At 38.4% G+C, this 14,185-nt stretch overlaps 1 protein-coding gene across 6 annotated transcripts in view; it reads right to left on the reverse strand.

The window, feature by feature from the left end:
* SH3PXD2B (SH3 and PX domains 2B) overlaps positions 1 to 14,185 on the reverse strand; it is a 135,916-nt gene that overhangs the window by 38,256 nt on the left and 83,475 nt on the right. For all 6 annotated transcript variants that reach the window (XM_087709620.1, XM_087709619.1, XM_087709624.1 and 3 more), the window contains one exon: positions 12,720 to 12,811. In XM_087709620.1, the coding sequence (XP_087565746.1) occupies positions 12,720 to 12,811 (92 nt within the window). The remainder of the gene's footprint in view (positions 1 to 12,719; positions 12,812 to 14,185) is intronic.

The following is a 14,185-nucleotide window of genomic DNA, read 5'->3' on the forward strand; positions in this document are numbered from 1 at the left end:
TGGTGTTTTATTTCTACAACATTCTAATTGCAACGTTTTGCATGCAGATGTCTCTGATTCACTTTACTTTCCAAAGGACTTAATACTGTGACATAGTGACACCAGCTCCTTTGCAGATCAGCACTCAGTAGACATACAGTATAAACAAATAAACCTAGGAACTGAAGGTAGAATGTTTTTCTTTCCATTTCACATAAACCACAGATTTCCTGTTCCCATAAAAGATTCCCTAAGGTTCTATTGGTCCACCAGCATTAATATCTTAAACAATATTCATCTCCTGTAACAGTTGCCCAAATGGAATGTATAGAGGTGATTATTTATAGCTGGACCAATAAAAATGTGTCTAATCTAAGGCTTTGCTTTTTAATCTAAACATAAAACTTTTTCAAAACAATGTTCTAAAATAACATCCAGCTCTACAGAATGCATTTATACCAATACTTTTCACATAGTATATTTTACTTTATAGCTGCTAGGAATGTTTTTTTTTTTTAATTCCGGCAACCGCTTCCTCCGGATGTTGAAAATGGATGCTGTATGCTGACTTTGCATAATTATATATGCATACCTATATTTAAAACTGCAGGAGATGAGCCAGTTAAGATGTTAACAGCTGTCTGTCAACAAACAAGGAACAAGACTGTGGCATGGGGACCGGATAAAAACAGATGCTTATACAGTATTGAATATAAAAGAGACAAGCAAGAGAATTATGCAAATTACTGAGCCATTGCACTAATTTCTTACCCAAGCAAAGTTCTGCTGTAGATCTAGAAAGAAGAGCACAGCCATCACTAGGCAGAAAAATGCCAAATAATACAAGGGTTTCAGAGAAGGGTGTGGGGCTGAAGCCAATGTAGGATAGACAATGGTAAGGTTAAGAAAACAAAAAAAGGATATTTACTGGTGCTTTATTGACTACTACGTGGCCTTTAGTTAGAGTTTTCAGTTAATTGGGGGGGAGGGAGACATAGCAATAGCAATAGTTAGACTTATATACCACTTCATAGGGCTTTCAGCCCTCTCTAAGCGGTTTACAGACTCAGCATATTGCCCCCAACAACAATCCGGGTCCTCATTTTACCCACCTTGGAAGGATGGAAGGCTGAGTCAACCTTGAGCCTGGTGGGATTTGAACAGCCGAACTGCTGAACTGCAGTCAGCTGAAGTAGCCTGCAGTGCTGCATTTAACCACTGCGCCACCTTGGCTCTCATGTTAGAGATGATGGATTAGGAAGGAATGTGTTTTTCTGAGTGTAGCCAATTTGCTTTCAACAAAATGTTTATTTTGTTGTGCTTTATGGTGGAAATACACAATTTGGTCGTTGGACCTGAAAGACCTTCTTTGCTTTTGTATTGGACCAAAATGATTCATCTGACAGAGCCTAGAGGTGAGGAAAACACAACACGCAAAACTAGTGAAAAAGAGAGGGAAACACCTTAACATTTTTTTTAAAAAAAATCCTAAACCCAGTTTTGTTTCATCCCAGGTTATCATGGTCCAGATCAGGGGTGGGTTCCTGCCAGTTCTAACCTCTTCTATAGAAGAGGTTCCACAAATCTACAGTGCCATTTAGAACCGGTTCCAGCTCCCTCTCACATCAAGATGAAGAGCGAAAGGAGGAATTCTGGGAGTTGAAGTCCACAAGTCTTAAAGCTGCCAAGTTTGAATACCTCTGGGTTTTCTTCTAAAGGGTTAGGGGTGCAAGGGTTTTGTAACTTGGCAGCTTTAAGACTTGCATGCTTCAAATGCCAGAGTTTCTGAGCCAACATTTTGGTTGCTAAGCAAGAGCGTTGTTAAGTGAGTTTCACCACATTTTACAAGTTGGCCACTCCTACTCAGTCACACGACTGCCAAGCCACCCCCCACTCAGTCACATGGCTGGCAAGTCACATGGCTGGCAAGCCACTCCCAAAAAGCAGGCCACACCTGTAGAAGAAGTTCTAAAAAAAATTGAAACACACCACTGGTCCAGATCCCAAATATAGAAACAAGGAGGATCATAAGAGCGTTACTGATTATTTTTGTTCCTTTGAGTCAGTTTTGACTCCGGACGATTGCCTGGACATGTCTCCGAAGGGGTTTTTTTGGCAAGGTTTTTGGAAGTACTTTATCATTTCCTACTCCCTAAAGCTCAGAAAGATTCCCTAGCTGGTTTTGTGCCTAAGGCAGGACTAGAACTCATGGTCTCCTACATCTAGTCTGATGCCTTAACCATTACACCAAAAAGATTCTCCAGGACAGCAGTGGTCCCCAACCTTTCCAGCTTTGTAGAGTGGCAGTGGCAGCAGTGGGCAGTGGTGGCAGGGAGAGGGGATGGTTTTGTGTGCACAACCTAATCCCACATAAGCACAAATGGAGGTTTGAACACTTGCCCAACCCTGTGCAGTCCGGTTCCCAATGGGCTGAAGACCAGGAGTTGGGGACTCCTGCATAAGAGCTTTTGGTTTAATATATCTGTTGCCTTTTGATCTAGCTTATTAAACATATTACATGTAAAATGTCTTTCTCCACTACATTTACAAGTAGGTAAAGGGAGGCAGGTTGTTTGTTTACTTGTTTTTGTTTCTCAGACTTTCAACAAGATACAAGGCAACAGGTAAAACATTAGCAAACTTCACAGAGCAGCTTCCTCTCTCCATCCAGTGCCCCCAGCAACTAAAGGAAGCCATGTGTTATATGAGCGCTGAAAGATAATGGAGAAAGGCTAAAATCAGAAGAAACACCCCCAATGCACTACAAGGATTTGGGTGTTTTAAGAACTATCTAAAGTGTTTTGTTTCACTTTTGTCTGAAAGGGGATGTAGTATACTAGTTAATGCTTTGTTCTGTTTGGTTTTCATAAGAAAATAACAATAGTAGGAAGGTTTTGCCAAAATTAGAAAAACCTTGAAACAAAACCAACATCTCAGTAGGCTACAAACACGCACAGAAAGAGAGGGAGGGAGGGAGAGAGAGAGGGAGAGAGAGAGAGAGAGAGAGAGAGAGAGAGAATTTGGTCATAACAAAGTGAAGCTCAAAACAAAAACAGTTGCTCTGTTACTTCATTATTCTGGCCAAGCTTGGCTAATGTAACAGGAAACTATCAAACTCATATTGAAAATCCTGGTATCAGCGTTGGGCTTCTAAGAACCTTAGAATGTTTAGAGAACATTTCTCAAGGGGAGAAAAGTGATTCTTTTGTGGCAAAGATGGGATCAGTATCGGTCCTGAACTTGGAACATACAACCTACAAGAGTTACATCAGGCAAACCTTCTCTTATTAAGCCACTTTGTTTTCTGATACAATGTTAAGAATCAGAAAAAAATATGAAATGCAGGAATAGAACAGACAACTCACTTGAGTCTCTTTTTAAGAATATTTCCTCTACATTCATCTGATTTTCTGGATATGCTCGGAGCCACCAAACAACTAAAGAAGTGGGTCGGTTGCTGCATTTATCAGTCCTGCCTGTAACTAAGCTTGTCTCTCCAACTTATCCCCATTGATAGGAAAAAAACTGTCTTCAAATCTAGATCCATTTGTAGCCCTTGTGTTCTATTGAAGTATAGCCGCAGATCTGAAGAATCCTGAAGTTTTCAGAAGACAACTACAGATAAGCAAGGAGGAAGCATGTTCGGCAGATTCAGGATATTGCTGGAGGTAAGGGAGACTAAATGATGAGGAGGAGATCAGGTCCTTTCAGATTTGTAGTGTGAGCAGAAGGTCTGTCCCTAGAACCTGAAGAAAAATGTTTGCTCATTTCGTCTTGCGGAACATTTTTATTGTAAACCGAGAGGCATAGAGAATGAATCACTGATACTCCAACCAATTGGTTTTCACAGCCACAGAATGACTGCTGAAAAAATTGGTAAGACTTTCTTGTGCATTTGAGCAAATCCCAAAGTCAAAAGGTCTTCCTGGATAGATTTCTCCTTTATGGTCTTTCCCAAGAAAGAAGGAGTACAAGATTTACCAGAAGACAAAGGAGCAAGGCAATGAAAACAAAGATAATGTGGATGGTTTCTTTTGTTCTTGATAGAAGACATTTACAAACCTATGGATAAATCTAGGCTTGAGATGGCTTTTCCTTTCAGGGTCATGCTCTAAATAAGTAATCCAAGTTTAAATAAATGAATGTTGCAACCCCCCTGCTTCACACACTTTGCACTACTTTTGGATCAATTCTGCCCCTGGCCTTCTTGTATAGCTGGTTTTGCAGACTAAGCCAAGTGTTCTTCTGACAGTTTATCTAAAACAGAATAGAGTTGGATCTCATCCTATCTTCTTTAGTCCTTTCTCTATTAGCTTTACTTTTCTTCACCAATGTCCCAACTCCTATTGATCAGCTAGAGAGAGCTAATTGGTTATTTTCAGCAATACAGTACTGAACCTGACAAAAGTAAAGATGACTGGTTTCAAGGGATATATTGAAGCCTGGTGAGAACTATCGTTCCCCTCTGATGAGGTGGCATCCAAATACAAGCAACAAGGAGTAAATAAAATTGTCTGCCTGGAGAACTACTTGCCTCCAGAAGTTGTGAATTTTCCAACACTGGAAGTTTTAAAGAAGAGATTGGACACTCATTTGTCTGAAATGGTATAGGGTTTCCTGGACTACAAGAACTCCAAGGTCCCTTCCAACTCTGTTGTTCTATTCTATTCTATTCTATTCTATTCTAAACTAGGCTCTTGGATTTTTACTGAACAGCAAAAGAGAAGTTAATATAAAGGCACAGTTTACATTATTTAAAATGCCTCCTTCTCCAAAGAAAACAGGTAGAAAATCTACTCCGACATGGCTCAAAGATATAAGCGAAGGAATTTGAGAAGCAGGATGGCAAGTAAAAGGATTTAAAAGATTCCTTTGCTTCAGGACCTGCATCAGACTTCACTGGGTTTTCGCAGTGGAGGGAGGAATGTAGAAACAGTGGTGAGTACCCTGGGTGAAAGGGATTATCCAATCCATGAAGACATTGCTACAGCTGACTTACAGGTTAGGTCCTCACATGTTGAATTTAAATAAAACCACGGCCTGGTAAACTGTGCTTTGAGCTCCCAACATGTACCAAAATAGAAATTAATATAAAAACACAGTTAACAAGACTTTGAGTGCTGGATGGCACCGCTCTTCATTTTTGTCAAGATCCTCGTTTAGAGGATGCCTATCTCTTTCCCACAGATAAGAGTGAAATGTTTCTGGGTCAGGCAAAAATAGAATAAAGCTGCATGTGCCTTTTTAATCCCATTTAGAAAAGGTTGAGTTAAATAACAACCAATTCAAATAGAGTTTTTTTTTCTCATCTCTTCTCTCTTTGACTTGTAAACTGTTTAGATGAAATGACCTTTTTATATAGAGTGCAACATGGTTCCTTTCTTTGTATTTCTGTGACTGACGTCCTGGGGGAAGAGAGGAAGTGCTCATATCAGCTCACTTCATAGCATTAAGAGGCAATGCATCTTACTTGTGTTTTTGCCTTGACATATGCATGGAATTTCATGGGCAATGGAAAGGATCCCTCATTCAAAACTTCCCTGTACTTGCTCAGCACTTTTTCCACTTTCTTTCCTATAATTAAAAGTATATTTTAAAAAATGGCACAGCACAGAATGCCTTCTGGTTAATAGAGCAGGACACGTTCCATTTGGAAGCACCCGCCAAATACATCCCGCTGTTCACTGACATTTCAGAACAGTGTGTGATTGATACGGATGAAATTATATCTGGCTTCTTTCCTCTGGGTCTAAGTAATTTTAAGATGCTCCAAAGTTAATTTCCCACATATTGGCACCTACTGAATGACAACCCCAACTTCCAACTAGGATATATCAGACAAAATTACTTGATTTCAATTTGAGTTGGATTCTGGAAGTGAACAAGGCATGTCTTGGCTGGGTTATCTAAAGGAAGTTTGAACTGGTCAATCCTGAAATAGCATACAAGATCCTTGTTGCTGTTTGTTTTGCCACCTGTATTCTGGACCATGCTGCTCCTGGATGGTTAAAACCTCCCAAGAAATTGCATGTGGTTGGGCCCAAGCAGCAATTAATGCCTCTTTGCAGGCAATAATGAAGGAGGTGATGGTATACGCCCTTCTCAACAGGCTACCCTTTAGTCCAATCTCTGATCTTCCCTTTTTTAGGGAGGTTTGTAGAGAGAGTGGTAGGTGCCCAACTCGGATCCTTTATGAAATGGATTATCTAGATCCTTTTCAGAGTTCATGCTGAGTTATAGCACTTAAATGGCATTGGTTGCAATTTATGAATAACTTCTGGAGGGCTTGGTGTGCCCATCTTGGCCATCCTGGATTTCTTGGTGGCATTTAATATGGTATCCTTCAGGACCAGGTATCCTCTGGCAATTGGAAGTAGGAGAAAGTGTTTTACAGTGGTTCTCCTCCTTCCTTGGTGGCCAGCTTCAGTTGATGTTGGGCCCTAGGCTTATATTATGTTAGGTACCTCAATCTTCTCATCTCTCCTATTTAGTATCTAAATGAAGCTGCAGCATGGAATGTGGTATCATCAATAGACAGATGATACTTAGCTATACATCTACACTCCAGATCATTTAATGCAGTGTGCGTACACAGTAAGGGCCTGAATGAGGAGGAGCTGATTGTGACTCAACCTTAGCAAACCAGAGGGAGTTTTTGCTTCCCCCTCAAGAGTGCATTGAGTTGTCACCTTTGACTCTTGATGGGGTGGCACTTCCCCAGACAGCTGGTGATATAAGGATAGTCTTTACCTGTGGTTCCCATTTGAGAACCTAGTAGCACTTATGGCTAGAATAACTTTCGTATAAATTCATCTCATGGATCAAATGTGCCTATTCCTAGATTGAGGAGCTTTGCTCACAGTCACTCATGTCTTAGTTACTCCCTAACCAGACTCTTGCAATGTGCTCTACATGTAACTGCCTTGAAGACTACCTGGAAGTTACTACTCTAGAATTCAGTGCCCTCTGTGTTTCTAGGTGCTCCACATTTTGCCCAAGGTAGCCAGCTGTTGCACAAACTGCACTGGCTTTCAGTCTCTTTCCAGGTACAATTCAAAGTGCTACCTTAAAAGCCTTGAATAATAGGTGGAGAAGTTATTTGTAACATGGCCCTGAGGGCGTCTGTTCATTGTACCAAGTTAGATAGCGTGGTCATGCTTCAAATCTCTTTCCTGAAATTCTATCATTTGTTGGGACCTTTGAGCCAGGTACTGCAAATGGTTGATTCTTAAGTAATAAATAGGAAAGAAAATCTTTGCATATTTTTTATGAGTTTAAACACTAAGATTAACATTCTGAACTCCCATACCAAAGACTCCTGCTGCTGGGTAAATAAAATATAAACATTATGTTCCTCCCAGTCAGTAATCCTACAGATCTGAAGATAAGGAGCCACAAAAAAATGTCTCTAAGGCATTTACCATCACAGTTCTGTTTCCCACTCAAAAAAGATGAAGTTGCAGATTAAAAAATCCCCATCTCCATCTTCCTCCCCCTGCTCTACAGTACAAATCAAAGTGCACCATATTTATAGCATTCCTTTTAAGGGGAATGGCTCTGCCCTTTCTAATGTTGCTAGGCATAGATTATTATGATAAATGGATGCCTGCAAGAAATGTTCCTGGAATGAACAAGGAGTCAGCAAGGAAACTAATCTGTTCTGTCTGTTACTTCTCTCTGGTTGAGCAGAGCAGATTGTTTTAATCACCACTTAGCACTTGCCCAATGAAAGCTCCAGGCTTTCAGCTGAGGACTCTTAGTAGCTGAATGAATCCTTTGACTCAGCAACCTCTTTGTGTCCTGTCTGATGCAACCTCTGTTTCTTAACATGAGAGGGAAAGCCTCTTAAACAAAGGAAAGACAGACTGCAAAGAACCACAGAGAAAGAAGAGGCTGTTAAGTCCATCTCTTCTGCTCAGTGCAGGGATCCAAATTGAGGTGTCCCAAAAATATGTCTGTTTAGCCTCTGCTTGAACTCAGCTATGAAGGGGAGGCTGCCATCTCTCAGGGCAATTGGTTCGACTATCCAGCTGCTTTGTTAGGACACCCCCCCTCCAAGTTTCAATTAGTGTCTACTTTCCTGTAATTTAAATGTATTATTCCATGCTTGGCATTCTGGAATAAGACATATCAGGTCTTTCTGAAATGCTGTGATACTTTTATAAACACATCTTACAGTTCTACTGCTTTCTAAAGAGTGGATGTTCACATTGGTGCCTAGGAAGCTACAATGCACAGGCAGTCTTCAAATTATGACAATTGAGAAAGGATCTCATTGCTTAGTAAAGTAACAACAATCTTGGCAGTTCTGGTTTCTGTCATAACTCTAAACTGCATGGGTCATTAAATGAGAAGCATGTCCCAATTAAGAGTCCAGGGATGCCACAAGGGGGGAAGTGCTTTGGGGGGGAGGTTGAGAAGGGCCTTTGCAGACCATGCATGAGCTTGCAGATAGCTTAGGAGGCCTCATGCAGTCTGTGCACAAGCACAGGAAGACCAAGAAATGGAAAGTATACACAAGGCTGGGAGAACTTGCCAGAACAGCTTGTGACTTTTCCCACTGACTTTGCTTGTGGGAAACTGGCGGGGAAAATTGCCACCAGTGATCACGTGATGCTGAATGTGAGCAGGTTGCCAGGCACCTGAATTGAAATCACATGACCTCCGGGATGCTACAGGAATTTTGAGGACCGGTAATAAGTACCACTTGTTCAGCAATGTAACAATTTTGAATAGTCGTTGAAGAAGTAGTCAATAGGCAAGGACTACATGTAATTCCTTACATGCCTCTTACATAAAAGTATTGCATTAGAACAGGGAAAGAAATCACATTGTAGCCCATCAAACCATCCAGGTCATTAAAGAAAGAAGCAGGAGCCCAGGTGAAAAAGTTTCCAAGGCAACATCTTGATCAATTCAGCATGGCAATTATGTGTGGGAAGCTAATTAGAAAAGAAACTATTACAAATACTCTAATACAATATTTTGAGGTTGTGTTCCCATTTAAGGGTACTTCAATAGCAGTGCAATAGACTGGACATGACTAATTATGTACTCTCAAGTTGCTATCAACTCTTACTAATCACACAGATAGATTTTCTCCATGATGATCTGCCTTTAACCTTTCCTTCAGGTCAATGGTATACATATTGTCACTATAGTTAGGTCTATCTACCTAGCTGCTGATCATCTTCTTCTTTCCTTCTATCTTTCCCAGCATTAGAGTTTCTCCTGAGAGCTACGTCTTTGCATAATGGATCCAAAGAGGGATAATTTGAGCTTGGCCATTGGTATTTCAAGTGAAAAGTCCAGGTTGACTTGTTCAATGATTCATTTGTTTGTTTTCTTGGCTGTCCATGGTATTCCCAAGAGTCTTCTCCAAAACCAGAGTTTCAAAGTATCAGTACTCTTCTCATCTTGCTTTCTCAAAGTCCAATTTTCACTTCTACAGAGAATTCCAAAGAATATCATGGCTTACACGATTCTGATCTTTGTAGATATAGACACAATATTTGAATATATTTTCCCAGGGCTTCATGGCTGCTTTACCAAGTGTTAGTCTATGGTATATTACTTGATTACTTGTTCCTTTAGTGTTGATGGTTAATTCAAAAGGCAGATAATATCTGTTACTTCAATGCCTCCATTGACAGTTCTCAGGCTGGTTGTACCAACAATCATTAATTTGGTCTTTTTTATAATTAATCATAGCCCTATTTTTTCGCTGCGCTTCTTGACTTTTATTATTACAGTCTGCAGACCCTTTATGTTTTTAGGCTTTCAGGTTAGTGTTATCCATATACATGTTATTGGTGTTTCCAATATCTCCCAAACCAATGTTACCATACATACAGTCCAAATGGCATTGGAGAACAGAGTAGAAGAGTAATTCAGCAAGGTCAAAGATTCAGTCTAGAAAAGATGTAGATTCACAAATACTAGAAATCAAGAAGTGAAAGTAACGAAGAAAGCACACATTTACCTGTATAGGTAGATACAGAAAATTCAACAATTTTATTAACAACTGTGGCTCAGCTCAGTTCTATAGGGAGGTACGAAGGGAGGGAGGGGAAAGCCCATTCAAGGTTCTCTCCTACAGCAGCAAAACTGAATTTCAGAAAACGTAAAGCCTCAGCACCTATGAAACAATCTCTTTCTATTATTCCACTCCTCCTTTGATAAGGCAAAAAAAAAATGGTTCTATTCTAAAAGCAGCCATATAAGTGTCTCTATACTATTCAACAAGCCTGTGTTTCTCTTTGTGTCTTTCAATGCATTAGCTGATGAATTGACAGAAGGAAAGGAAGCTAAAGGGGAAAAACCCAGTTGACAAAAGAAAGAAGCATAGTTAATAGGTCTGGGATTTTGCACCAATTCAATCAAATGGCTGAAGAGAAACAAATTGGCTAAGCAAACAATATGAAAAAGGATGAAAGAAGACAGAAATATAAAGTTTTCAAAGACAGATGCAGAAAGAAAATCTAGCTGATTGAAAACAATTCTTTGTAAACGACATGGGTGTTGGAAGGATCTGTGCTAAGATACGGAGAATAACAACTCTTCTAATCTATCCAGTAAAGTATTTCTCAACATCAATTTGCACAATATCTTTGCATAACTGTGCATTCCATACAGATGATGGTGAATGGGTTATATTTATGCTCAAAATGGTTAACAAGCCACAGGCAGCTGATAGTCACAAGGCAAATGTTGCATCAGGCAAGGATAGGCAGAGAATGGACTGCAAATATCCTTGTTTTGCAAGGAAAACACACACATGTGTTTGCTGTTTGTCAATATAAGTTACTCAAGAAATTAATAGCAAGAAAATGCTTTTTGCTCTTGGTTGTTGTTTTTTTTAAATATAAAACAGTTGTATACAATTAGACATGGTAATATATTTTCCTACTGCTGAAGTTTATAACTTTATAACTCACTGATATATGCCCATTTTCATTAATGGAAAAGTAAGCAATTCCAAAATTCATTGCTATTGGAACAGCATAAAGCACCATGAATGGCAGGTTTAAATGAGATGCTAAAGTGACCAAAAAAGAATAAGTGAGAAAACAAGTAACTGGCATTTTACTTCTAAGTGTGAAATGGTTGAGACATAGGATACAAAAACTGGTGGGAGAAATAATGTATCCTTTCCTCTGAAGTAGTGATTTAGATCTTGTCAGCAGCAGTGGTAAACTCACAAAAAATACTGTAGCACTGTTTTATCAAAAACAAAACAAAAAACCTTAATACTGAAATGCAGACTTAAGATATGCTCCACAGCCACTCCATTGAGTGAATTTTGACAGCTGTAAAGTGACAGAGAACATACTAACAAGCCAACTCGACAGCTTCAAATACAAAGAGAATATTTGTAGCTCAGGTTTGAATTGTGAGGTTTTTGGTGCTCTCTGAGCTTGGTTGTTGTCTTGCAGAGGTTTCGTTAAAGATAACATTATCACTAGTTGGTAATGAAACCTCTGCAAGAAAACAACCTCACAGAGCACCAAGAACCTCACAATCTTCCCTTTCCGTTGTCTGCCTATCACACTCTATCCTCCTTCCATCACTTTGTGTTACAGTTGGAGAAAGGTCAGGTTATTGTCTACAAAGGTTATCTATTGAATTTGGTTGCTACAGAGTGTTTACATCTTTTGAAAGATCAGATAAAATATAACAACTTGGGTCTTAAAACAATTCTAATTCCCTTCTTTACTCTTATCATTACAAGAATATGATTATCAGATCTACAGCTCTCCCATCCTTTCTGTTTTTGCTTACCAAAAAAATGGAATGTAGGTAATCACTCAGTGGTTCTACAATTCCAAGATTACTTCTCTCTCTGCCAGAAATAGCACTCTTTCTGCGAATACATCAGCCTGCATATTCTAAAACACAATTGCTACTTAATTCCCCAAAGAGGTAATCAAAGGTTTCAGTTAAAACTTAGCAAGCCTCTTTCATAGTAGTAAAACCTGGCTTATAAATACATGAGACCAGACTCCAAAGCAATTAGATAGATGCAGTCAACTTGGGTTCAGCTCCAGGTGACAACATGAACAAACACGTATCATCTTCAGTAAGCTTAACATTTGAAACTCCACTATCCCTTCTAGAATCCCCTGATATCAACATATACAAAAAGTTATCACCCTCTGTTATCTTTATGAAGATGATAGGTAACATTTTGTGTGCAATGGACAGATGTCAGAAATACAACTGTTTTGGTTTTAAAAAAATAGATTTCAGGTTTGTCTAAGCTAATTTATTTTAAACTCTTGTACAGTGGTATCTTGGGATTCATCGTTAATTAGTTCCAGGAGGCGTGATGAGTATCGAAAATGATGAATACCAAACAAATTTTCCCATAAGGAACAATGAGGTGAGTCACAATGCAGCCAACAGCATTGAGTTTTAGCTTGTGTATAGAGTAACAAACAATAAATACCAGGACAAAATTTTCATGTTAAAATGCATTGAGTACCAAATCCAATGAGTTTCAATGAATTTGATATTCAGTTAAATACCAAAGTACTACTGTATTTATTTTTGTTAATAAAATATTATTGCAAAATGTCTATTTTCTACATACAATGGATAGGTCTGACATTCATTTTTACATTTCATTTTTCACGGATAAAAATCTGTGTGTTCTCATTCCCTCTCTCAATTTACTCTCTCTCTCTCTCATACACACACACAGACACAGACAAAACTATAACCTATTTACAATAACTTACTCTTTAGGAGGATTTAGGTCCTCTGGCCTTGTCTCAAAAAACCGAAGAACCTCATCACACTGAGAGATGTATGGTGGCAGCTGGATCAGAGCCTGAAAAACAAACACACCTGTGATTTATACAAACATTGTATTTAATCAAAATAGTAGGCACTTGGAAATGCATCAAAGACTGACTGTCAGCTTTATGAATGGACATTTTAATGAAAAACAGATAGTATGGACCGCATTTCTACTGCCTGGTAAAAATTGAAGGTTTAGAGATAGCAATAAAAAATATACAGTTATAGACTGAATAGAATAAAGCCAGAACATTGATGGGAACAATTGAAGAGAAAAAAAAAGTTTATGTATGCAGTAGAAACAATGATTTGAAAAAAAAAAAGTTGATTGAGAATTATAGGTTCAAAGTTGAACTATGGTTTCAACTACAAGTCTTGATCCTAATACTTAGGCCTTTGCCATATATTTGAGTTCCTGGGCAAATTACTTATCTTTTAATTCATCAGTTTGCCCATCTGTTAAGATTTATCATTATTATTGCTTATCATGTTGTGGATAGATGCCCATGACATTTTTACAAAATTAGAATTTTAAAGAGATTTTAAAGAAGATCTGCAATTGGTAACATTAACTTTTCCATTATGTTCAGGAGTCCTCAAATGTGTTTATATACATCTTCTTGGTAGAAATTAAACTCTTTTCTACCATCTTATTAATCTCTTTTACAGATCACTTTAATTGTCAACAGAATTGTGTAGATGAGTGATTAGGAGAGAGAATGAGAGAAAGTGGTTTGTTTAAAGGCAAAGGGTTCAATTTTGTGTCTTGCTTGTTTTGACATTGTTGAAAACCTATATACGTACTATGTAAAGCATGGACTATTGTTTAATGCGTAAATTCTATTACGACTTCATCAACAAACCACAGCATAATATAAAGCCACTGTTTGCAGTGTGAATAACCACTTGCTGAAAGCAGAGAGAGACTTCACAGCTTCTCAGGCTTTGAAAATGCCATAAATATTTTCTGTAAATGTTACAGAAGAGAAACAGAGAATCTAATTAGTAAAAAGGAACACAAAGTTTAATTTTAGTTTTAAATGACTACGCTGTCTTAATTTTTTCACATAATCCAGATTTTCTTTAACTTTCATGGATCTACTTCAAATGGCTTAATTACTAGCTGGAACACTCCAGAACTCCAATGTAGAAAATAACAATTCTGCTCAATTCTTCTCAGTCTCTTATTTTCTTCCATAAAAATTAAATTTAGCTTTCAAAATAGCATGTTATAGTCATAGATCTGAGTCAATTAGCTCATATCATCACCTATTTTTTTCATGAATAAAAGCAAACATGTATTTTTCTCCCCAACTAGTACTCTAAAAATTACATTGAAGGAAAAGGGTTTTTTTTTAAAAAAGGACAGATGCTCTACATCAGGGGTGTCAAACTCGTGGCCCAT

This window comes from Thamnophis sirtalis, unplaced genomic scaffold (assembly GCF_051295495.1).
Source record: "Thamnophis sirtalis isolate CommonGarterSnake01/CBP01778 unplaced genomic scaffold, rThaSir2_p1.2 scaffold_3, whole genome shotgun sequence".
NCBI lineage: Eukaryota > Metazoa > Chordata > Lepidosauria > Squamata > Natricidae > Thamnophis > Thamnophis sirtalis.